This window comes from Sorex fumeus, unplaced genomic scaffold, assembly GCF_029834395.1.
Source record: "Sorex fumeus unplaced genomic scaffold, SorFum_2.1 ptg000008l, whole genome shotgun sequence".
Taxonomy (NCBI): domain Eukaryota; kingdom Metazoa; phylum Chordata; class Mammalia; order Eulipotyphla; family Soricidae; genus Sorex; species Sorex fumeus.
Genome location: NW_026606065.1, coordinates 29349665 through 29374538, shown reverse-complemented (window position 1 = coordinate 29374538; position 24874 = coordinate 29349665). Strand labels below are relative to the sequence as shown.

Below are 24874 nucleotides of genomic sequence, written 5' to 3'. Positions count from 1 at the left end.
TGGCTGGCATGCAGCCAACTGGGGTTCGAATTCCCAGGCATTGCCAGGGGTCACTCCTGAGCACAGAGCCAGACAGTCCCTGAGCACCAGCAGATATGATCCAACCCCGCCACTGCCCCCCTACCCCCCACTGTCCCTCACCCCCAAAGCAAGCTGCCCACGGTTAAGAACCAGCAAGAAGGTCTACCCAGTGGCCAATCTATCCTGGGCTTATATATGGGTCGGGGTTTGAAGAGAAAATTGCCTTCCAGAAGATGCACTGTAAAATACAGCAAAATCCCTTCCCAAGCAATTTCCTTAAAATCACGTTTAAAGAATGCATGCTTTGGCTTCCAGAGAATCTCAAAGATTGCCAGAGCCTGTTTATTCTCGAACTTTCCCTCTCGTTCTGGGGATTTGCATGCTGAGGCAATAAACCTGCACAGAAGCTGCAGATAAAACCACAGGACCCCGTGACATGAATATGCAAATAACCAACAAATAGAAAAAGGCACTTCCAATGCCCTCGTCTTCCCTTGTTTGAGGTTAAGATGTTTTAAGCACAGTCAGAGCCTCTAACCCACCCTGGGTCACTCCTTATGGATACAGCTCTCACGGTGGGGTACAATCCTCTCCATCGTTAAAGGAATTTAGAAATGGGGCCGGGGAGACAGCACCACGGGCTGAGTGCCTGCAAAGTGTGCTTCCCGGGCGGGAGGCCTGGGTTCGACCCCTGCTCCTGCATGGTTCCCGGAGCACTGTAGGGAGTAACCCCCAAGCACAGAGGAGGGAGTAGCACCCCTTCCCCAGCACCACCCCCCTCTTTGTTTGGGAGAAAACAAAGAATTTAGAGATGTATTCAGGTGGATTCACAGTGCAATGGAGTTGGAAACCTTCAGAAACGAAAACAACTGTACATCTAATTAGATGCTTGGTATCTGCGCACAGCAGGCCAACGGATTTAATCTGCATCCCGCTCAGTCCCGAAAACCGAGGGTCTGCCTCCCCCCGAAGCACTGAGGGTAATTCCTCGGCAGACATGACCTCAGTTCTATCTTTGTGGGGTTTTTTTTATATTTTCAGAGAGGCGAGTGTCAGTTTGTCAATCTGGGCCTAATCTTTTTTTTGGTGGGGGGAGGGGCATAGGGGAATTGGGAGTTGGGGGGGGGGTAAACCCATACACAACTGTGCTCAGGGCTTATTTTTGGCTCTGTGCTCAGACATCACTCCTGGTAGGCTCAGGAGACTTTATGGGATGTTGGGATTGAACCTAGGTCAGCCGCCTGCAAGGCCAACGCCCTCCCCACTGAACTATTATTGTTCAGCTCCAATCTGGACCTAGTCTTGGGCCAGGCGACAGCTATTCACTTATCAGTCGAGAATAAAGAGAAACCGGTAGAGAAAGTGGGCCCTTCTCCTCCCTTCCCAAAGCCAGTCTCCACTCCAGACTGCTTTCAAAGAAAGACATTTCAATTCATTCATTCATGTCAGAGCTTTTGAGCCACATCCGTGGCTGCCAGGGGCTACTTCTGGCTCTGTGCTTGGGACTGACCCCTGGCTGTGGTGAGGGGACCATCCATGGTGCCAGGGATCAGGGTGGGCTGTGTACCAGACAAGCGCCTTACCCCTGTACTACCCCTCTGGCCCCTTATGTTTCAATTTATAATGGAAAGTTTTTTTTAAAAAAAGTTTTTTTTTAAAAAAAAACAATACCAGGAGGATTACTCCATAGCTTAGAGGCCAGCCAGGCATTCTAGGGGAAAGGGCAGCTCAGTTAGAGAAGGGAGCACCAAATAAAGGGTGTTTGGAGGATCCTCCCAGGAGGGGAGATGCATGCTGAAAGTAGACTCTGGACTGAACATGTTTGCCACTCAAAGCCTCTTTTGCAGACCACAACACCCAAAAGGAGAGAGAGAACACAAGGGATTGCCCTGCCACAGAGGCAGGGTGAGATGGGAGGGATGGGGGTGGGAGGGATATTATCCATGGTGGTGGAAAATGGGCACTGGTGGAGGGATGGGTATTTGATCATTGTATAATCGAAACCCAAGCACAAAAAATTGTAAATCTACAACTGTACCTCATGGTGTTTCACTAAAAATAAAAAATAAAAAAAAATGGAAATATAAACTATGTAAAAAAAAATCTGTCATGTTTTTGATATGAAGAACCTTCTTCCCCCCCCCCCCACCCCCCCCCCGTGTGCATCCTGAAAGGGTGGTGGTAGCTATTCGGCTTACATGGACAGAGGAAACGACCGAGTATGCAGCTGGACAAGTGAGGAGCATGGCAACAGGAGCCACAACAGATAGGACCTGTCCCTACATAGTGACCCAGTAGGGAGTGTCTGGGTGCACCTGACAGGTATCTGGGCCTTGAGTCTCACCCAACCCCCCAAGAATTGTCACCTATACTTAGCAAGTCATTCCTAACTGTAGTAGCACTGTAGTACTGTCCCCCTGTTGTTCGATTTGCTCGAGCAGGCACCAGTAACATCTCCATTGTGAGACTTGTTACTGCTTTTGGCATATTGAATATGTCATGGGGAACTTGCCGGCTCTGCCAGGCAGACAGGATACTCTCGGTAGCTTGCCGGGTTCTCCGAGAGGGATGGAGGAATCGAACCCAGGTTGGCCACATGCAAGGCAAACGCCCTAACCGCCGGGCAATCCCTCCAGCCCTAACTTGCGGTATCTAGCCCTAATTGGGATTGGGATGGGGTAAGGCAGAGTTGGAAAGGCAATAGGTCAGTAATGCTCAACTCTATGTGATTGGACCATCCTCTTAAGCCGAGACCCTCTATAAAATATGTGTGTACTTGGCAATGAAGTGAGCGGCCATCAGCTGTCTCCTGGACTGGTTTCTCTGTTGGGGAAAAACTGTTCCCCAACAGGCAAACGTGCACCACGCACGTTCTGGTTCTGGGTTCGACACACGCAGCTACTCCCCACCCAACTCCTCACTCCTCTTCCCCACGGGGAGTGGCCTGTGGGCACCATCCCAGGCCAGGCCCTCCCAGCCCCTGAAATGACTAACTAGCTAATGTCCGTGCCTCAGTTTCTCCCTCTTGGAAAAAAACAAAGCCAGTAAGAACCTCCTTCACGAAATCCTTCGAGAGAGGCTACTAGAGAGTAATTACAGAGCCGCCACAAAGAAAATGGAGTTCCTTGCAAAGAAGGATGCTATAAATAGGGAGTAATTACTGTTATTCAAACAGAATTGTGAAAAGAAGGCCAATTGCGAGTGTTTATGAAGTTAAACCACACCAATTTGTTTCAGTAGTATGAAATACATTACCAGGTCAGCAAATCGAATTAATGATAGAAACCATGAAGTCATTCACTCTTATTGAAAGCCTCTGAGTGGTAAAACATGAACAAAACTTTTTTTAAGGGGGGGAGAAGGCACCTGGAGGTGCGCAGAGCTTACTCCTTGCTCAGAGAACACTTTGGGGGCCACATGTGGTCAGGGATCAAACTCTGGTCAGCCATGAGTTAAGACAAATGCTTTAGCCCAGTACTATTTCTCCAGCCCCAACCAGACTTTTTTAATTCCATGAAAAATAATAAGAAATTATCTTTACCTGCTGATTCACATCAGGGCCATCAAGAGACAGTAGATGTCTTAGTTCATTAGTTCTACCATGTAATTTTGCCTGGAATCGTGGCTTTAACTTAAATACAGAACATGAACATGAGATGGAACTCTAGGAATTTCCTTCTTTTTTACTGCCAGACAGAGGGTCCTGTGGACACGTGGCAGGAAGTCCCAGGTCCAGTGGTCCAAGAGAGAGAACGCATAATTACCTAGTAATAATGATCCTCACTATAAGAAAATGCTTCTCACCGAAGCTTTGTGTCCCTTTCCTTTGGAGCCAAGGACATTCTCTTCTTGACATCTAGTGTGATCAAAACTAAAATGAGCTTCCAAGAGCTTGAATACCGGCCCCGGGGGAAAGGCCATGCCAGGACATTCCAGGTGCCATACTGCATTAAGACCTCACAAGAAATCCAGGAGGGCTCTAGAAGTTTAAAACAAGTCCCACATCACCCAGGGAGACACAGACGGTGAAGCAAAGAGCTGGGCCAACCAAGACAGGCGAGAGGCCGGAGCCATAGTATAGCGGGGAGGATGTTGGTCTTGCAAGTGACAGACTTGAGTTTGGTCCCTGGCATCCATATGGCCCTCCGAGCACCTCCAGGAGTAATTCCTGAGTGCAGAGCCAGGAGGAAGCCCTGAGTATCACAGGGTGTACTCAAAGGGAAAAAAGAAAAAAACAAAGAGTAAGACAGGTGAGACAGTGCTCGCAGTAGCCAGCATCTGGCGCTAACTCAGGGACCCTACACAGATGAGCCAAGACATTGTGTGGGAGAATCAAACAGGACGCTCTTGGCCAGGAGAAGGGTGCCATTCTGCAGAGTGCCTCGGTTTGGGTGGGACAGATGGGGGTCAGGGCGAGTCAGAGAGCAGTTGAGACCAGATGATCCTGCTCCTAGCACAGAGGAAACAAAGGGATGAGCCAATCCCTGGTGGAAACACATCCTGATCCACGATCAAGAGAACTGCAACTGGGGCTGCAGCAATAGCACAGCAGGTAGGGCAGTTGCCTTGCGTTTGGCCAACCCGGGATCGATCCCCAGCATCCCATATGGTCCCCTGAGCACTGCCAGGAATAATTCCTGAGTGCATGAAAAAGGAGTAACCCCTGTGCAACGCTGGGTGTGACCCAAAAAGCCAAAAAAAAAAAAAAAAAAGAGAACTGCAACCAAGGGGAGGAGTCAGAGGGGACCATGAGGGTCGTGGTTGGGGGACCGTGAAACACTGGTGGACAGACGTGCATAATATTCTGCCACTCACACAGAGCAGCTTCAATACCACAGTGAATGAGGATACCTCATGCGGGGAAACAGAAGACGAAACAAATTCCTACCACACCGCAGCCACAAAACACAGTGCCCCACTTTCACGAGGCTCCCTTTCCGCCTCCTCCCCCTCTACGCTGACCAGAAGATTCCCCACCACAGTCTTACGAGGCTTTCCGTGAAGCGAACTGCCATCTCTTCATCCCGTCTCTGGCCTGTATCTTCAATTGCCAGGTGGGAGGAGGCTGGAGCGGCTCTGGCCCAACTCAGGCTTCCTCGGGCTCCCAAAACGGCGCTTCCTTTTGCACCACCAATACCCCATCCCAGAAGCGTGGCGTGACCCCTCTGCCCCTACTTCAAAGGCAACTGGCCCCCAGGGGAAGGCGAGGGTCACCTCATTTAACACAGGGATGCAGCGCTTCCCACTGGTGGCTTACACTCAGAAGTGTTTTGCTTTTGGCTTTTCGTTATCATTGGTTTTAGGCCACACTAGGCGATGCTCAGGGCTTACTCCTGGCTCTGTAAGCAGGAATCACACCTGGTAGACTCGAGGGACCCTCTGGGATGCTGGGGATCGAACCCGGGGTCAGCCGCGTGCCAGGCAAGTGCCATGTCCGCTGTCCTATTCTCCGGCCCTCACACTTGATTGTGGTTTAATGAACACGTGATGAAGGACTCTGAGTGTCCCCCTCAGCTCCAGCTCTTGCCGTTTCTTTTCTTTTCTTTTTTTTTTAATTTAAAATTTTTAATAAAACACCATGAGATACAATTACAGACTTACACACTTTCATGATTACGTTTCAGTCATACAATGGGTCGAGCACCCATCTGTCCACCAGTGCCCATTCTCCACCACCAATGTTCCCAAGTATCCCAGGGCTTACTCCTGGCTCTGTAAGCAGGAATCACACCTGGTAGACTCGAGGGACCCTCTGGGATGCTGGGGATCGAACCCGGGGTCAGCCGCGTGCCAGGCAAGTGCCATGTCCGCTGTCCTATTCTCCGGCCCTCACACTTGATTGTGGTTTAATGAACACGTGATGAAGGACTCTGAGTGTCCCCCTCAGCTCCAGCTCTTGCCGTTTCTTTTCTTTTCTTTTTTTTTAATTTAAAATTTTTAATAAAACACCATGAGATACAATTACAGACTTACACACTTTCATGATTACGTTTCAGTCATACAATGGGTCGAGCACCCATCTGTCCACCAGTGCCCATTCTCCACCACCAATGTTCCCAAGTATCCCTCCCGCCACCCCTCTCGCCATGTTTTTTTAAATTTTTTTTTAAATTTTGGGGTCACACCCCGCGAGGCAGAGGGGTAACTCCTGGCTCTGCACTCAGGAGTTACTCCTGGTGGTGCTCAGGAGACCATATGGGATGCTGGGAATCGAACCCCGGTCGGCGGTGTGCAAGGCAAACGCCCTACCCGCTGTGCTATCTCTCCAGCCCCTCCTCTCGCGGTTTCTTTGGGATGATTTGGACGAAGCTGAATTTGAAATCTGTATCATCCAAATCACGGAAAAGAAAAAGAAACGCGGAACACCACCCTCAGATGGGGCCAGGATCTTCTGCTGGTGTTCATCGGTGTTCCCGACCCCTCTGGCTGTGGCTGGGGTTGGGGGGGGTGGGGGGGAGGTGTCGCCGCTGGTGGGGGGATGTCGTGGGGCGGCCGGCCTACCTTGGCGTTCAGGGGACACACGGACAGGGCGCTCCTGAACAACTGCTCCTCGCTGCGCCACTCGCCGCTCCGGACCACGCATCGCAGGACATTGAGCAGCAAGATGCCCAGCACGAGGGCTCCGATGAGTTTCTGGAGGACAGAGACTTAAGGGTCAGCGATCCTGTGGTCAGGGTCGCAGAGGGCGGCGCCCTGGGGCTGGGGGCGGGGCGGAGGGGCGGTACCTTCCTCCGGGTGTGTTTGCTGAGCGCCCCGAAGCCGCAGGTCAGCAGCATGCAGTAGCCCGCGCTGGGCAGGTAGAGCACGCGCTCGGCGACCACGAAGCCCACGCGGAAGAACAGGTTACTGGCGGGCAGGAACGGGATGACCAGGAGTCCCAGGCCCAGCGTCAGCACCCTGGAGAGCGAGACGGGGGCTATGGCCTCACCCGAGCAGGGACTCGGGACTCAGCAATGCCATCAGAGGGAGGGCCAGCCCAGAATCTTGTTTTTACTTATTTTAGTTATGGAATTATTTTAGTTATGGGACCATACGTAGCGCTGAAGGGGGTTATTCCTGGTTCTGTGCGCTTAGGAATCCCTTTTTTTTTCTTTTTTTGCTTTTTGGGTCACACCCAACGACGCATAGGGGTTACTCCTGGCTCATGCACTCAGGAATTACTCCAGGCATTGCTTGGGGGACCATATGGGATGCTAGGAATGGAACCTGGGTCATCTGCATGCAAGGCTAACGCCCTACCCGCCGTGCTATGGCTCTGGCCCCTTAGAGATCCCTCTTGGCGGTGCTCAGGGGACCCTCTGGGATGCCAGGGATGGAACCCAGGGTCAGCCGAGCACCCACACACATCCATGACTGCCTCGGACTCGGCCCATAAATACTTTTGGCCACCAGTAGAGAAAAGGGTGACCTGGGCAAGGGGGAGGGGAGCTTGGCTGCCCTGAACCCCCACGTTGAGGTCACAGCCCATGGCGACTCAGGGCGGCTGGGGATTCTGAGCTGAAGGAACTCATCCCAGTCCTCCAGGTGAAGCTGAGGGCAACCCCTGGACTCGAAGAGCACTGCTGACACCCACGGCCACCATCCTTCCCAGCTCCCACCAACTGTGGAGGTGCGAGGCAGAGGCTGTGTCTCACCTTCTCCGGTGGCTGTCCCCCGAGCACAGGGCCTGGCCTGTGAGGCCGATGAGGCAGAACCATAGGGCGGCGAGGGCCACCACCCGCCAGTCGCCCGCGGACTTGATGAGGGGGACGCAGCCCATGGACCAGTCAAAGCACAGCCACCAGGGGCAGAGCAGCAGCCAGGCGCTGAGCGCGTAGTAGTAATTGTAGTTTATGGCCTGTCGGTCAAGAGCAAAGTGGACAGTGGTTGGACTGTGGATTTGTAAAAACAAGCACCAAAGGCGGTCTTTCTTTCTTTCTTTTTGGGTCACACCCGGTGAGGCACAGGCGTTACTTCTGGCTTTGCACTCAGGAATTACTCCTGGCGGTGCTCGGGGGACCATATGGGATGCTGGGAATTGAACCTGGGTCGGCCACATGCAAGGCAAGCACCCTACCTGCTGTACTATTGCTCCAGCCCCACTTTCTTTCTTCCATTTTCTGGGGGGATCCATAGGCTTCTGTTTGAGGGGAGCCGTGGCAAGAAGTCGCCTTTGGCGACATGTCAAGTCACCAGACTCGGGGGTACCCTTGGTTCCATCATCGAAGGTGAGTCAGGGGAATAAAAACCCGGGATTCAGGGTCCCGTGGGAGCCCTGGAATCTGGGGTGGCCACTCAGAGGGCAGGTAGGTGAGAATGCGCAGCTGACACCCTGGTCTTGGGAAATGCCATCGATCACCAGAAGGAACCTCAACAATGGGATTTCCAAGGCCATGGCCATAACCATAACCAAGGTAACTGTGCCCAAACATGGTGAGGCCAGGCTTCTTCTAAAGTGAGACACTTCCAGGAGGCCAGGGCAGAATGGACAGACCTACTGTTTTTTTTTTTTTTAATTTTTTTATTTGTTTTTGCTTTTTGGGTCACACCCAGCCATGCTCCAGGGCTTACTCCTGGCTCTGCACTCAGGAATTACTCCTGGTGGTGTTAGGGTGACCATATGGGATGCTGGGAATCGGACCTGAGTCAGCCATGTGCAAAGCAAATACCCTACCCGCTGTGCTATTGCTCCAGCCCCGGATCCACTGTTATGCTTGGAACAAAATCCAAGTAACCCCCGCCCCCCCAATCCTCTCACTCCCTTCTCAGAGAACCTGACCAAGAAAGCATGGTGGGGTTTAACGTCTTAGGGATCATGAGGATGAGCTGGACTGGGGATCATGTGACAAAGGGGACCGAGTTTCTGAAAGTTCGGGGGACAAAAAGTCACACAAGCAGGTGTGTATGTGTGTGTGTGTGTGTGTGTGTGTGTGTGTGTTTATGCACGTGCGTGCCTGTGTGTATGTGTGTGTGGCAGGGGATGCTCTGAACTCACGCGGACCAGCATGCTGTCGGCAAAGGAGGCGGGGTTGTCCACCTCGGTGAAGGCTGGCGGCCCGGTGCCCATCATGGTCCAGCGCACGTACAGCAGCCCGGCACCCCCTGCCGCCAGCAGGCCCATCCTGGAGAGGAGACCGCCACTCCGGAGCGCGCCCAGGTTCTGTAAGGACAGTGTAGACGTTCACGCCATGGTGGTCCCACCCTCCTGACAGTGGGCAGGAAAGAGCTGCTGGCCGGGTCACAGCTCAAAATCCAAAGAGCCCTTTGAAAAGTGGTATTTTCCACCCACTGGGGCGGAGAAGTTGTCCAGGGCTGGTGACACCGCGGGCCATACTCACCTCTACCGACTTGCTCTTGTGCAGTAGCTTCTGGATGATTTCCAGAATGTTCAATTTGCCTATCACCAAGATGTCAAAGATGGCATTCAAGCCCTAAGGAAGCAGAAGAAGGCGTCAGAGGCACACTCCGACGAGGAGGTAATGACACTTGCTTTATGCTGCCAACCAACAGTGCAGTAGATTAGACCCGGACGGGAGACCCCGGGGCCCACCTCCAGCCCCTGTGTGCCTGGGGTCAAGTCACATCACATTTATTATCTGGCTAATTCTGTCACTGCAATGTTAACATCTTCATGAGAGTGCATGAAAGGGATTCAAGGACAGCTAGAAACTGGGAACCCACAAGACTCCCACTCCCATCGGGCCCTCTTCCCTTGTTTTCTCCCCTTTTCTATAAAAGTTCTCCTGGGTCAGGGGTAGCTCAGAGGGCTGGTTACATGTAGGAGGCCCAGATTTGGTCCCTGGTGCTGTATGGGGCCCTGCGCCATGAGACTCCCCCAAGTTCTGCTGGGTATGCACCACCCCCTGAAAAACTACCTCTACCTCCTCTCCCCGCCCCCAAATCAAAAACCAAAACGAAAAACAGTCCATTAATTGATGCAACAAAGTGGTCCTCGCTGAGTGCCTCAAGGCAGCTAAAGCAGAAGCGGAGCACTGATAGTGAGTTCTCACCCAACATCCAAGACAGGGTCTCAGAGACCACTCCTGAAGCAAAGCCACATCAGATGAACCCAGCTGGACTGCGGGCTCATGGACGCAAGCCAAGGTCCGCTTCCAACAACGAATTTCATCACCCCAGTTTTCTTGTTTATTATAGGGCCACCCCTGTGCTCAGGGATGGCCCCTGGCTCTGCACTTGGTGGCCATTCCTGGTGGTGCTCAAGGGACCATATGAGATGCCAGGATTTGAACCCAGCTTGGCCACAGGCAAGGCAAGTGCTGTACTATCTCGGGCCTCCCTCTCCCGCACTTCTAAATGAAGCCCGCGTCACATCTAAGGGGCAGTGACCATTTGTACTCATTCCTCCGGCTGGGCCCATGGTGGGGGCCCACCCTACACAGACTACCCTCCTTGGCACACACCCACACTTGTCCCAGCTGGGGCCATGATACACCGAGGCACCTTCCACACACCTCTCTGGGGTATGGGAGGAAGTTAAGAGTTGTGGGGGAAAGCCCAGATGTAGGACTGCGATCCCTCAGCGTGGATGGCGGCCTGGCAGGCACCCGGGGTGTTTTGTTCAATTTTAGTGTATGTGCTGCTGAAGCAAGCACATGCACTGACTAACATTTGGTCCTCCATATGGTCCCATATGGTCCCCCTTCCTATGTATCCTATCCCTGAACAGTCACATAGACACTGACTTTCCATATTTGGTTCGGGGGCCCAATCTGCCAGTGCTCATGGCTGACTCCTGACTGCACTCAGGAATCACCCCTGGAAGGTGCTGGGGGACCAGACGGGATGTGGGGAATTGAACCTGGGTCAGTTGTGAGTAAGGTAAGTGCCCTCCCTGGGGTCATTTTTTTAAATTCCTTCCTTCTTTCCTTCCCTCCCTCCCTCCCTCCCTCCCTCCCTCCCTTCCTTCCTTCCTTCCTTCCTTCCTTCCTTCCTTCCTTCCTTCCTTCCTTTCCTTCCTTTTTGGGTCACACCCAGAGATGCTCAGGGGTTGCTCCTGGCTTTGCACTCAGGAATCACTCCTGGTAGTGCTTGGGGGACCATATGGGATGCTGGGAATCGAATCCGGGTCGGCCATGTGCAAGGCAAATGCCCTACCCACTGTGTTATTGCTCTAGCCCCCTGATGGACCCTTTTTGTATTAGTCAATGATCTGATGGACCAACATTTCACTGGATGAAGCAGTGTAAAGGGCTGCTGAGCCTCCAGTTTCTGATCAAAGTAGATCCCTGGACAGTCACATAGACACTGAGTTTCTATACTTGGCAGCACGGCCTCAGGGAGCAGAATCCTCACTCCAGGGGAACAAGGCGTTCAGTAGTCCATTGTGCCTACAGCCACAGCTGCCACAGGCTAATGCTGTGTGTGTGTGTGGGGGGGGGGGGGGGGGGTGGGAGGTCCTTCAGGGGCTTTATGGCAAAGAATACCAGAAACCGCCTGAAACCAGCGAAATTTGTGACTATCCAAGCGAGGCTGACATCTCTACTTGACCCTCTCCCTGAGAGTCTGTGAGCCATTCACCATCCAATCCCAGGTTGGCGTGGGCCATCTTCCCAAGCATCCTGGTTTTATCCACCCAGGTGCCCATGATGTCTGTAGGTCATACAAGATCATTCTCCATGGCTGTGAAGCACTTTCCAGAAGGTAGAAGGTTCTGCTGAGCTGCTGCTGTCTTCTTACGTATCGTCATATCTGTCACCTTGACAACAGTCTCCTTGGGGGATTGGAGTGTGTGGGCAGAGGGAGGTCGGAGCCCAACGAACCGGTCACAACTCCTCCCTTCATCAAAATGTTCTGTTCTCACTGTTCCTCCATATAAGTAGACCTAACTCCTAAAACTACGTGCTCAGGGGCTTACTCCTGGCTCCCTGCTCCATGGTTACTCCTGATGGTGCTCGGGGGTCCTAGGTAGTACCGGGGATCAAGCAGGGCTCAGCCGCATGCTAGCTGCTCCCAACCTAATTCTGTTTTTGGATTTTGCTTTTGGGTCATACCCGGGGATGCTCAGGGGTTACTTCTGGCTCTCTACTCAGGAATCACACTCGGCAGTGCTCAGGGGATGATCTGGGATGCCAGGGATCGAACGTGGGTTGGCGCATGCAAATCAAGCATCTTACCCACTGCCCTCTCTCTCTCCGGCTCCCAAACTAATTCTTAGTTTTATCTCAATTGTTGTTTGCTGTAGAGCATGGCAACAGGTGCCAGAGCAGATAGATCTGTCCCTGCATAGCAGAGAAGACCTGTCCCTGCACAGGGACCCAGTAGGAAGGGTCTGGGAGCATTTGACATGCACCAGGTATCTAGCTTTGAGTCTCACCCAATCCCCCCAAGAATTGTCACCTACGCTTAGGAGTCATCCCTAACTGCAGCTTCTAGCCCTAATTGGGATTGGCCAGGGCAAAGCAGAGTTGGAAAGGTGATAGGTCAGTAATGCTCAACTTTATGTAATTGGATCATCCTCTTAAGCCGAGAGCCCCTATAAAATATGTGTGCATTTGGCAATAAAGTGAGTGGCCATCAGCTGACCCCTGGAGTGGTTTCTCCACGAACCTGTCATCCTTTGCCCCACATCCGACCGGACCCAGTGCACAACCTGTCTGGGCACGTTGGGGAAAAACTTTTCCCCAACAGTTCTCAAAGTCACCTTGGAGGCTTGTGGATGGGAGACTCTGATTCAGGAGATCCATGGGTCTGAGAGCTAGATTTCTTTTCTTTACTTTTTTCTGACCCTAAATTGTATTGTCTTTTTTTTCTCCCCAAATTTTTATGTAGACACTGTGATTTACAATGCTATGAATAACAGCATTTCAGGCTTTTATTTTTATTTATTACAAGCGGCCAACATGGCCGACCCAAGTTCGATTCCTCCGCCCCTCTCGGAGAGCCCGGCAAGCTACCGAGAGTATTCGATATGCCAGACACAGTAACAACAAAGTCTCCAATGGAGACGTTACTGGGCCCGCTGGAGCAAATCGACGATCAACGGGAGGGCCTTTACCTTTACCTTTTACCTTTATTATTTTTAAATTTCCTTTCTCCTTTGTCTTTGGATCACACCCAGCAATGCTCAGGTGGTGCCCGTTCCTGGCTGGGTGCTCAGGGTCAGGGCAAACAGGGCTGGCATCTGGGACTCCCACATACAAAGCACACTCTAGCCTGCTGAGCGGGCTCTCTGCTCCTTCTTAACTAACTGTTCTAAAACTTGTTTCAGTGGTGACACATGATTTTATTTGAATATATGTGTGCATCTGGGCTGGAGCGATAGCACAGCGGTAGGGTGTTTGCCTTGCGCACAGCCAGCCTGGCCGAGCTGGGTTCGATTCCTCCACCCCTCTCGGAGAGCCTGGCAAGCTACCTAGAGTATCTCGCCCGCGTGGCAATGCCAAACACAGTAACAACAAGTCTCAAAATGGAGACGTTAGTGGGCCTGCTCAATCGAGCAAATCGATGAACATTGGGAGGACAGTGTTTGTGTTTGTTTATATGTGTGCATGTGTATGTGTGTGTGTGTGTGTGTGTGTGTGTGTGTGTGTGTGTGTATAGTTGTTGTTGTTGTTGTTGTTTGTTTTGGGGCCACATCCAGCCGTGCTCAGGGATTACTCCTGGCTCTGCACTAAGCAACTTCTCCTGGCAGTGCTTGGGGGACCATACGGGATGCCAGGGACTGAACATAGTTCTGCCACATGCAAGGCAAACGCACTACCCGCTGTACTATCCCTCCAGACCTAGTAAAATGTGTTTTAATTCTATCTTCACTCTCAAGTAAGTCAACTCTATTTTACATATTTTGTTTGTTTTTTAAGAAAAATCTTGCCGTACTCAGGGGCTGCTCCAGTCTCTGTGTTCAAGAGTACTGCCTGGCGGTGCTCTGGAGATTTGGTGCCAGAGATTTGAAAATGGGGTTATCCACATGTAAGGCAAGCACCTTACCCCCGGTCTGTCTATTTGGCCCCATTATTTTACTAGTATTTTAAAAACATTTTATTTGAAGCTCTATGACTTAAATGTTGTTAATGATAGGGCTTCATGCATACAAAGTTTTAACATCATTCCCTTCACTATGATTTTTATTGTCTGACAGAGAATAAGTCTGGGCTGGAGTGATAGCACAGCGGTAGGGCGTTCGCCTTACAAGCGGCCAACATGGCCGACCCGAGTTCGATTCCTCCGCCCCTCTCGGAGAGCCCGGCAAGCTACCGAGAGTATTCGATATGCCAGACACAGTAACAACAAAGTCTCCAATGGAGACGTTACTGGGCCCGCTGGAGCAAATCGACGATCAACGGGAGGGCCTTCTCCTTCACTTAAGACTCTAAATTTCTAATAAGCTTCCGGAGAAGCAGAAGTCCCCAAACTACACTTGTTTCAGTGGTGACACATGATTTTATTTGAATATATGTGTGCATCTGGGCTGGAGCGATAGCACAGCAGTAGGGTGTTTGCCTTGCACGCAGCCAGCCTGGCCGAGCCGGGTTCGATTCCTCCGCCCCTCTCGGAGAGCCCGGCAAGCTACCAAGAGTATCACCACTTTGAGAATTTAGTGTAGTGATTCTCTGTCCCCCAAGGAGGCCAGCTAAGTCTGGAGCTATCTTGGGTGGTCAGAACTGAGTGTGGGTTCACTAACCACCGATGACTTCCAGAAGGGGGATGCCAGGCTGGCTGAGAAGTCACTTGCAATGCACAAGACATTCCCCCAAAAGGAAGGATGATTTGGCCTCAGATGTCAGTAATGCCAAAGTTGAGAAATAGTGGTTTAGAGTAAACATATTCTGTTTTTCCTGTTTTTTTTTTTTTTTTTGGCTTTTTGGGTCACATCTGGCGATGTACAGGGGTTACTCCTGGCTCTGCACTCAGGAGTTACTCCTGGCGGTGCTCAGGGGACCATATGGGATGCTGGGAATCGAACCCGGGTTGGCTGTGTGCAAGGCAAATGCCCTACCCGCTGTGCTATTGCTTCAGCCTTTGTTTTTACTTTTTTAATTAAGAAACTTTTGGGACCACACCCAGCGGTGCTCAGGACAGCCCGGGCCGGTTCTTGATGAAACATACCTGGTGTCAGGGATTGAACCTGGGCAGCTACCCAGTATGACTTACACCCCGCAGTGGTACCATACTGGCTTACTCCTTGGCTCTAGAGTAAACCTTAAAAAAGTACCCCAGGGTATTGTCTTGTCTCTTCACCCAACTTCCTAGCGCCTCACCCTTACATCTTGCAGGTGAAGAAAAGCACTGCTCTCTGCTTTGATTTGTACGCCTCCCCCCCCCACCCCCCAAAAAAGTCTCCTGCTTTCCCAAATTACTTTTTTTGGGGAGAAGGACTGTCATCCCGTCCTTGTTTTCCACTTCTCTATGGCTGCCCTCACCCCTAAGTTCCCTTCTCACAAAGGCAGGCAGAACTGGGAAGAGATTGGAGGAGCCAAGGGGCAGAGGGGGACCCTGTACCCGAACTCGGCAGAGATGTGCACACGTACCATGAAGAACTCTCTCCCACATTTCCTGTCCCGCAGCGCCTGAGCCCCAGGAGGCCTTGCCTCTCCCTTACTTCCGGCTCTATAGCTCCTGCTGGGTCGGACAGGATGGGCTCAAAACTCAGGCCCCACCCAGGGGCAGGAGAGCACTCTCGAACGCCAACCCCTCCTCTTCCCACCTTTCTGCGGGAACTCACCAGAAGCTGCTCCGGCCCCAGGAGCTTCCCACTTTGTCTCTCCACCTACAGGAGACCCCGGCACCCATGGGTGTCTCTGGCTGCAGGCTAGCTGGCGGGGTGCCCCTGGGTCTTACCAGCACGGTGATCCCTTGCTCCTTGCACAGCATGGCCACGGCCCCCAGGAGGACACTCAGCAGCACCCAGCACGTGCGGTGTGTTCCCTCCTTGTGACCTGCCAGTTGAGAGCAACATCAACGTCACATGGGCTGGCTGGGCGCGCCCCAGAAATTCTGAGCATGCACTGTCCACCCCAGGGCTATACGTGATATCCCGGCCCTGTGCCTAGAGTTCTCAGCATACACATTAAAATCTAGGTGTACCCGAGTGACTCGAGGCGTGCACCTTCGATTCAGAGAGTGTACATTCAAATCTAGGCGTACAGATTTTAGTACTATAAGTTTTAGTAGGTGACTTAAATTCCAAGTGTGAACCTTAAATTCTTTTCTTTTTCTAATTTCATCATCTTGGAATTAAAACCCACCATAAAATTATTGATGACTGGGTTTCAGGCATACAATACAATGTTTGAAGACTGATGTCCACTTCCATCCAACAGTGACCTCCACTCCTCATTTGCTTCCCACCCCAGCTGTCTGCTTCAACGAGAAGCAACTTTTTCTTTTTAAACATTTCTTGGGATATGCCTCTTAAATTGCAGACGGGCACCTCAAATTAGAAGTATGTACCTTAAATTCTAGGCATGCACTTTGAATTTCAAATTCTAAGTGTATCCTTTAAATTCTAAGAATGGGGGTGGGGGGCTGGAGAGGTAGCACAGGAGGTAGGGCATTTGCCTTGCATGTGTCCGACCCGGGTTCAATCCCATATGGTCCCCTGAGCACTGCCAGGAGTAACTCCTGAGTGCAGAGCCAGGAGGAACTCCTTAACATTGCTGGGTGTCACCCATAAAAGCAAAATATAAATAAATAACAAAGCAAATGCATTTAAAAAAAAATTCTAGGAATAGGGGCTGGAAAGAGTACAGGGGTTAAGGTCCTCCCTTTGCTGACCCGGGTTTGATTCCTCGCATGGCCAGGAGTGTCTCCTAAGCACAAAGCCAGGAATAGCCTCAGTGCTGCTGAGTGTGGCACCCACTAAGCAAGCATGTAAACTTCCTTTATTTAACAAGGCTTTGGGGTCTAGGAGATGCTCCAAGGGCTCGAGCACAAGCCCGGTGGCCAGGGCACCACCAGCAGCAGCCTGGCTGATCCGGATACCCAGACCACAGGAGCCTGAGCAAGGCTGGGCAGTGTGTGGGAGGTTGGCTCTGCCTTTCTTTTGCTTTTGCTCTGGGGCCCACTCCCAGCTGTACCCAGGGCTTCCTTCAGTCTGTGCTCAGGGATTCTGCCTGGTGGGGTTCAGGTGCCCAGGGATCAAAGCCAGGGTGGCCACATGCGAGGTTAATAGTCCACCTGCTGCACGGGGCTCTGCCCGGGCCCTTCCTTCCCAAGCAGCACTTCTTGAATGTCCCCACTCGTGACCCCTTTCGCCACCTGAGTGTTTTTGTTTCTTTGGAGGGGTGGGGTTTGGGCTACACCCAGAGGCGCTCAGGGATTACTCCTGGTGGGGCTCAGGGCTGGTTATGTGCAAGGTAAGTGCCTTAACCCCTGTTCTATGTCTCCAGCTTCAAAAGCTTTTATTTATTTATTTTTTTTGGTGGGGTCAGGGATTAGGATCCTACACATCTGTGCTCAGGGACCATTTGTGGTGCTGAGGATCAAACTCATATTGGCCACATTCAAGGCAAGTGCCCCACTGGCTGCTCTTTCTCAGGGTCCGAGTTGCGATTCTTGAGTTCGTACAACCTCTAGTTAATGCTACTAGAATGTTTCGGACTCTCTCACTTTATTTATTTACTTATTTTTTTTTGCCTTTTTGGGTCCCACCCAGTGATACTCAGGGGTTACTCCTGGCTCTGCCCTCAGGAATTATTCCTGGTGGTGCTCAGGGGACCATATGGGATGCCGGAGATCGAATCCGGGTTGGCTGCATGCAAGGCAAATGCCCGACCCGCTCTACTATCGGTCCAGCCCCTTCAAGAGCTTTTTGAAACTAATTTTTCTTATCGTTTCAGGGACTTGGTTATGACAGTGTTAACTCTTCATGCTCTGCAGCACGAGGTTTCGGTTTGAACCCTGGACCCCAGGGTGCCCCCAACAGTGCTAAAGGAGTCCCTGAGCACAGAGCCAGAGGTAGAACCCTAAACACTGCTGGGTGTAGCCCCCAAACGAAAAGAAATGGGGGAAAAAAACAGAGGCTGTGAAATGAGTGATATCGAAGACCTTGTTTTGGGGGGCTGGGAGATAGCACAGTGGGTAAGGTGGGTAAGGGGGCATGCGGCTGACTCGGGTTCGAGCCTTGGTACATACAGGGTCTCCTGAGTCTCACCTGAGCACTGAGCCAGGAGTAAGTCATGAGCACAGCCAGATGTGGCTGGAAACAAAACAAACAAAACCCACAACAGAAAAACAACCATATATATATTTTTTCTTTCATTTAAAAAATGTAATAGGAAAAAATATATAATAGGAGCTGGAGCGATAGCACAGCGGTAGGGCATTTGCCTTGCATGCAGCAGACCCAGGCTGAATCCCCGGCATCCCGTTTCCCTAAGGAAATGGCTTGGTCGTCATCGTCCCCAGCCATGAGCAAGGAGCAGCCCCTCGGGGGATCCCATATGGTCCCCTGAGCACCGCCAGAAGTAATTCCTGAGTGCAGAGCCAGGAGGAACCCCTGAGCATCGCCGGGTGTGACCCCCACCTCCCAAAAAATATTAGCTTAGAACTTAGATTCTTTTTGACAGTGTTGCCAAGCAATGTTCAGCAGACCTGGGACTTCTCCCGGTGATTCTCGCCCAACAGAACCGGCAAAGAACATGGGATGTGGGGTGACATGAGGCTTCTGCAGGGTCAGGGTGAACTGGGACCCTCTGGTTCTGCCTGGGGTCCTCCAGGCTGTACCCGACTGTGCTCAGAGGACCGTGATGCCAGGGACAGGCTGGCCCAGCAGGGACCTTAGTCCCGTGGGATCTCTGTGGCCTGCTGGGACTCGCTCAGAGCCAGTACATTTCCTTTGGGGATAGATTCTCTCCACTCCCCACTGGGGAGATTAAATCTTTTTCTCTTCCAAGTCCTAAATCCTGTGAGACATGGATCTGAAGGGCCTTACTTAGGAAAGCACTAGTTTCAGTGACTCTAACCGGGTCTCTCAAGGGGAGAGGCCAATTCCAACGCTAAGTAAGAACCTCAGGTCGAAAGTAAATGTTGTTAGGATGATGGAGGGCGGGTGGCAGGAGGGATACTGGAACACTAGTGGGTGGAGAATGGGCACTGGTGGAGTGATGGCTACTCGATCATTGTATGACTGAAACGTAAGCACCAAAGTTTTTAAGTCTGTAACCGTACCTCATGGTGATTCATTAAAAAAAATTTTTTTTTAAAAGGCGTTAGGATGATTCATCACCAGAAGACTGATTTTCTTCAAGGACACAGGGAATAATAACCAGTCCATCACAAACTCCAGGTATTTACTGTTTCTCACCCTACCCCCTTTTTTCAAATCCTCTATTGGTTTTGGAACAAGTCTCAGCAATGCTGAGGGGCTGCTCCTTGCTCGTGGCTGGGGACGATGACGACCAAGCCATTTCTTTAGCCCGACTGTTGCTAAGAAAATGTGTATTTTCCAAAGGAAAGACATTTCCTTTTATGAAAAGAAAAAAACAAAAACAAAAAAAGATTCTGCCGCCAAAGATCTAGCTTGGAAATATTCAATTTAGGCACTTAAAAAAAAAAAAGGCAGACAGAAAGGTTATGTGAGTAGATTTTTTTTTCCCATTTTCTGAAAATGTCAGGATTCCACAGGTGAGTGCAGAATTACTTGTTAATAAGCCCAGGCAGTTTAAAAATTGTCAAGAGCTTTCTAATAGAGACATCTGAGCTATAAAGAAAACCAGCGAGATAATACCCCCCAAAAATGTATTCCCTGGATGAAACTTTTTATCTATTTAAATCATTAATTTCAGAGGATTCAACATTTTTGTCCTTTTAAGAAATTTAAAATCTACTCCGCTCTGAGAGCTTTCCGCAGACTTCAAGTCTATCTGCAGCTCCTGGTGGACCTTTCTTTGAATTTAAGCTCAGATCCAAAAATAAAAATCAGGTCAAATACTCTAAAAATTAAGTCTGAACAATGAGCAGCGTTATTATTTGTAATAACAATAATAATCCCGGACTGAACACCTGCCTGTTGGAGACAGTGCTGCCTTGAGCAGAATATTTCTGATCCCATGGAAGGAAAATGCAAACCATGGGTCAAAGGCTCATCATTGCTCCAACAGGAAATGAGACTTTTCTCCATGGAGGGCAGAGGGGTGGGTCTGGCATGGTCCTCGCTGAGTGACAGGGAAAAAACGCAAATGTGCAAACTATTCCTTTTACAGTTTTAAACTCTGGGTGAAAACAGATACACTGGGGCTGGAGCGATAGTACAGCACGGAGGGCATTTGCCTTGCATGCGGCCAACCCAGGTTGGATCCCTGGCATCCCATATGGTCCCCCAAGCACTGCCAGGAGTAATTCCTGAGTGCAGAGCCAGGAGTAACCCCTGAGCATCGCTGGGTGTGACCCCTCTTCCCCAAAAAAATAGAGAGTAAAAGTTCTAGCTGGGCCCAGGGGGGCTCAGTGACAGAAGGTGCCTTCGTTCCAACTGTGAGGCCCTGAGTTCGATCCTGGTGCTACCCACATACACAGAGCACGTTCCTTGATGAACCTTCGGTGGCCTAGCAGTGCATGATCCCTGGTGTGCAGCCAATGTGAGCACTGCAGCTGAAATCCACCCAACTCCTGGTGGGCACAAGCACTAGCTCGGCCACTGAAGAGCGTGAAGCCAGATGAGTACCATGCTCGAATGTGTAAGCACTGCTACGAGAGCTCAAGTCCCACAAAAAAGGGTGTGTGGGACCAGCCTCCCGATGTCCACGGCGGGGAGGGAGGGAAAAACATCCCCATCACAGGAGAAAAATGGTTACAGGTATGTAGGCTGTAAGGGAACAAGAGGGAAGCATCCCAGAGAGTCAAGAGCCAGGAAAGGGGTAAAGGCGTTTACGTTGCCTCCATGGACCAGGGTGGAAGGGGCAGAAGGAAATGGGAGGGAAGGACATCAATTAGACCTCCAGTGATTGGTCACGGCATAGAGACATCAAATCACGATGCAGTGGGCCATCACGAGACTGATAGGGTGTGTGAAAGGTAACTCAGTTCCAGGCCAGGGAGACAGAGCAAAGGGTTGGAGCATGTGCCTGGCCCCTGGAAGCCCCGAGACCCAGCATGGTGGCCCCCAGCCACCCTTAGAAGACCAATAACAGCAAATAACAAAGCTGATTCTCAGGGAAATGAACCCTAACTGATGGCACAAAGGCCACAGACCTCATTTCTGCTTAGCAAGGTGGGGCACTTAAAGAGTGCCACTAAGGGGTCCAGGGAGGAAAGCTGGTGGGAAGGATGGGGAACCAGAACATTCCAACGTGGGAGCAGGGACAGGGAGAGCACTCCGAGGATCAAAGCTTAATTGTAATTTAAAAAAAAATTGCCGGGGTGATAATGTAGTAGTAGGGTGCTTGCCTTGCAGGTGGCCAACCCGGGTTCGATCCAGCATCCCCTGTGGTCCCCAAGCTCTGCCTGGGGACTAAGTAATTCCTTAGTGCAGAGCCAGGAGTAAGCCCTGAGCACTGCCAAAACAAAAACCCAAACCAAACCAAACCAAAATATCAGATTGTACGCCCCTGATGGGAAGGGCTGTTTCTGTCCCCAGCAGTGCCTGGGCTCTGTCAGTCGGGGAAGGCTCTGACCGTCTGCTGGGTCAGGACAGAGCTGGAGACAGTCCCCGGGAATGCCAGGAATCACCCCCCACCCCTGGCCCCCGCCTGGGAGCGAACAGGCAGTGCTGCAGAAAGGCCAGCTCCTCTGAGAGGAAACAAGAGCAGTGGGGGCTAGTGGTTGAGGGCTGTTATCTAGCAACAAAGACGTTTCCATCCTCCGCACACCCAGAGAGCTTACCCGGAAGTGTGCAGCAGAGAGAAGGCGCAAAAACAGACGCCCTGGAAACGGGGAGAAGGAAGGGGAGAGAAGAGAGGTGAGAGGAGGGAAAGGGAGGGGAGAGGAGGGGAAGAGAGAGGAGATGGGAAGGGAAGAAGGGATTGGGGAGAAAAGGGAGGAAGGGAGGGAGGAGGGGAGAGAAGGGAAGGAGAGGGAGGGAAGCATCCCAGAGACAGTGAAGAGCCAGGAGAAGGGTAAAGGCATTTGCGTTGCCCCCCTTGGACCCTCCTTCCATTCTAGCCTCACATATGGCCCTCCCATCCCGACCCCTGCTTGGCCAGGAGCAATTCTGAGCACAGAGGCCCCAGCAGCATCGTCAAATCAAGACAAGGAAGGGGAGGGCTGAGTGGGGGAGGGAGAGGGAAGGGGCCACTTTGAGGTGGGGGCAGCTCCTGGCCTCCTGCCTGAAGTAAGGGAAGCCCCTCCCTCTCCGCCCCCCACTGCTGACCTCTCCCATCTCCTGCTGAGAGGGAAGAGAAGGAACAAAAGGAAGGGAGGGTCCCGTCCAGTAGCCGCTCAAACCCCAGGAGAGGGACTTCCTGGTCTCCAATTATTCTAGGACAGGGGACCCAGGGTCTGGTCCAGAATGACTTTCAGGGCATGTGGAGGACACACCCTCTCGCTTTCCCTTTTCCAAAGATGAAATAAGGTGCCGGGAGCTTTGTGAAGACCAGGTCTCTGCTTTCCCCCAGGAAGCTGTGCAAGAACCAATAAGCAAGCCCAATCTGGCGACCAGAGGTCAACAACCAAAGTGTTCTGGAACAATCCATTGGTCTCTCAACTATTTCAAGCAGATGGGACTGAATGTGATCTCTCCCCCCTCCCCTACTTCTCTCTCTCTCTTCTCTCCCTTTCTCCACTCTCAATCCCTCTTCTCTTTCTCCTGTCTCTCCTATGTCTCATCTCTGTCTCCCCTCTCTCTCTCCTCTTTCTTCTCTCCCTCGCTCTCCTCTTCTCCTCTCCCCCCACCCCCCACTCTCTCCTGAGCCCAGATTCTCACACATGCCAGCCTTGTGCCTTCCCTCAGAGCTGTGCCCCGACTCTTCGCATTTCTGACAGGGCTTCCTTTCGTAGATGCCATCTTCCCCATTGCTTCTGGTGCACAGGAGAATTCCCTACAAATGTTTATATTCTTTTTTTCTTTTCGAAGGGTTTTTTGGACCATACCTGGCGATGCTCATGGGCTCACTCCTGGCTCTGTGCTCCCAGGATCACACCTGGAGGGGCTTGGGGAACACTCTGGGATGCTGGGTATCCAACCTGAGACCACCGCATGATGGCAAGCGCCTCTCCACTGGCTCCGATACCAAATATTCAAGTTCTCAGCATCAGAGGCCTCACATTTTCTTCCCGAGTTTAAAACAAACCTTGTAGGCACGTTCGGGAGCAATACCCAGTGCTACTGCAGTGATATGCACCCCTGAGGGCTGAATCCACATGGCCATTCCTCATGCATCAAAGCTTTCATGAGAGACCCAGCATACAAAAGTCCCTTCAGTACTTTGGCATTAGTTTTCGAGGCTTTAGAGAAAGAAAATCTCTCTTGGGGCTGCAAGTGATAGCACAGCGGGTAGGGCGTTTGCATTTGTCTTGCATGTGGCCGACCCTGGTTAGATCCCGGCATCTCATATGGTCTCCGAGGCACTGCCAGAAGCAATTTCTGAGTGCAGGGAGTTACCCCTGAGCAACGCTGGGTGTAACCCAAAAAAGCAAAAAAAAAAAAAAAGGAAAAAAAGGAAAATCTTATATGCACAAAATCTCCAAAATGGTTTTCTCTCCAGAGGGCGGGGGTGGGGGGTGGGGGGTGGGAGGGATACTGGGACCCGTGGTGGTGGAAAATGGGCACTGGTGAAGGGATGGGTACTTGATCATTGTATAACTGAAACCCAAGCACAAAAAATTGTTAAGTCTACAACTGTACCTCATGGTGTTTCACTAATAAAAATTAAAAAACAAAACAAAACAAAATTGTTTTCTCTCTAATGAATTACTGACAGAAGCACCCATATACATGTCAGTGCAGATACCTTGGTGGGTGACTTAGAGAAGGTGTTAGAAAAAGGAAAAGAACAGAAAAGGCTTCAGAGTCAACATTCTGGGACAAGAGCTTCCCCTGCCGAGGCTAATAAACCAGGTGCTGAGTGAGAGAATTCTGAGGCTCCTGAGGGTTTTCTCTGATCACACAGGAGTGACCTTTAGTGGTGCTGGAAAGTTTTCTTGGAACCCTCCAGGATGGGTCCAACTTAAGACATCACACTTTTTGGGGGGGGGAGGTGGAGGGGGGCACACCTGCAGTACTCAGAGCCTGCTCCTGGCTCTGCTCTCAGGGATCACTCTTGGTGGAGTTGGGGAAACATACGTGGTGCCAAGGAATTGAACCTGGGTCAGCAGCACGCAAGGCAAGGACCCTACCCACTGTGCTATCTCTCCGGCCCTCGTCCTTTCTTTATTTTCCTTCTCCAAAGCCCCTGTGATGGCTAGAAATCCATTTGCAATAGGGAGCAATTAATAAAAAGAGGAATATGGAAACGGAATTGGGGTGGGAGGTGGGGAAAAACCCCTCAAAGTCCTACTGTAGATTTACAATTCTATGGCTTTAGGGGGGTTGTTTGGGGGTGCCCCACCTAACAGTGTGCAGGGTTTATTCCTGGCTCTGTGCTCAGGCATCACTCCTGGTGGGCTGAGAAGACCCTATGGGGGTTGGGGAATCCAACCCAAGGGGGGTTGCAGGCAAGGCCAGAGCCCTACGTCCTGCACTATTTCTCTAGCCCACAACTATACAGCTTTCACTTTTTAAATTTTCTCCACCAAGTTGTTTTAATAAAAGATAAAAAAATGGGTTTTTTTTCTTTTTTTTTTTTTTTAATTTGCTTTTTCTGGGTCATACCTGGTGATGCACAGGGGTTATACTCCTGGTTCTGCACTCAGGAATTACTCCTGGCAGTGCTTGGGGGACCATATGGGATGCTGGGAATAGAACCCGGATTGGCCGCATGCAAGGCAAACGCCCTCCTCGCTGTGCTATCGCTTCAGCCCCAAGCGAATGTTTTCTTCCCTG

At 51.3% G+C, this 24874-nt stretch overlaps 1 protein-coding gene across 2 annotated transcripts in view; it reads right to left on the bottom strand.

Annotated features, from left to right (window-relative positions):
- TMTC4 (transmembrane O-mannosyltransferase targeting cadherins 4) overlaps positions 1-24874 on the bottom strand; it is a 55113-nt gene that overhangs the window by 16984 nt on the left and 13255 nt on the right. For both annotated transcript variants that reach the window (XM_056109711.1, XM_056109710.1), the window contains 6 exons: positions 15799-15896; positions 9339-9431; positions 8996-9160; positions 7656-7858; positions 6747-6918; positions 6523-6654 (listed from right to left, as the gene is read on the bottom strand). In XM_056109711.1, the coding sequence (XP_055965686.1) occupies positions 6523-6654; positions 6747-6918; positions 7656-7858; positions 8996-9160; positions 9339-9431; positions 15799-15896 (863 nt within the window). The remainder of the gene's footprint in view (positions 1-6522; positions 6655-6746; positions 6919-7655; positions 7859-8995; positions 9161-9338; positions 9432-15798; positions 15897-24874) is intronic.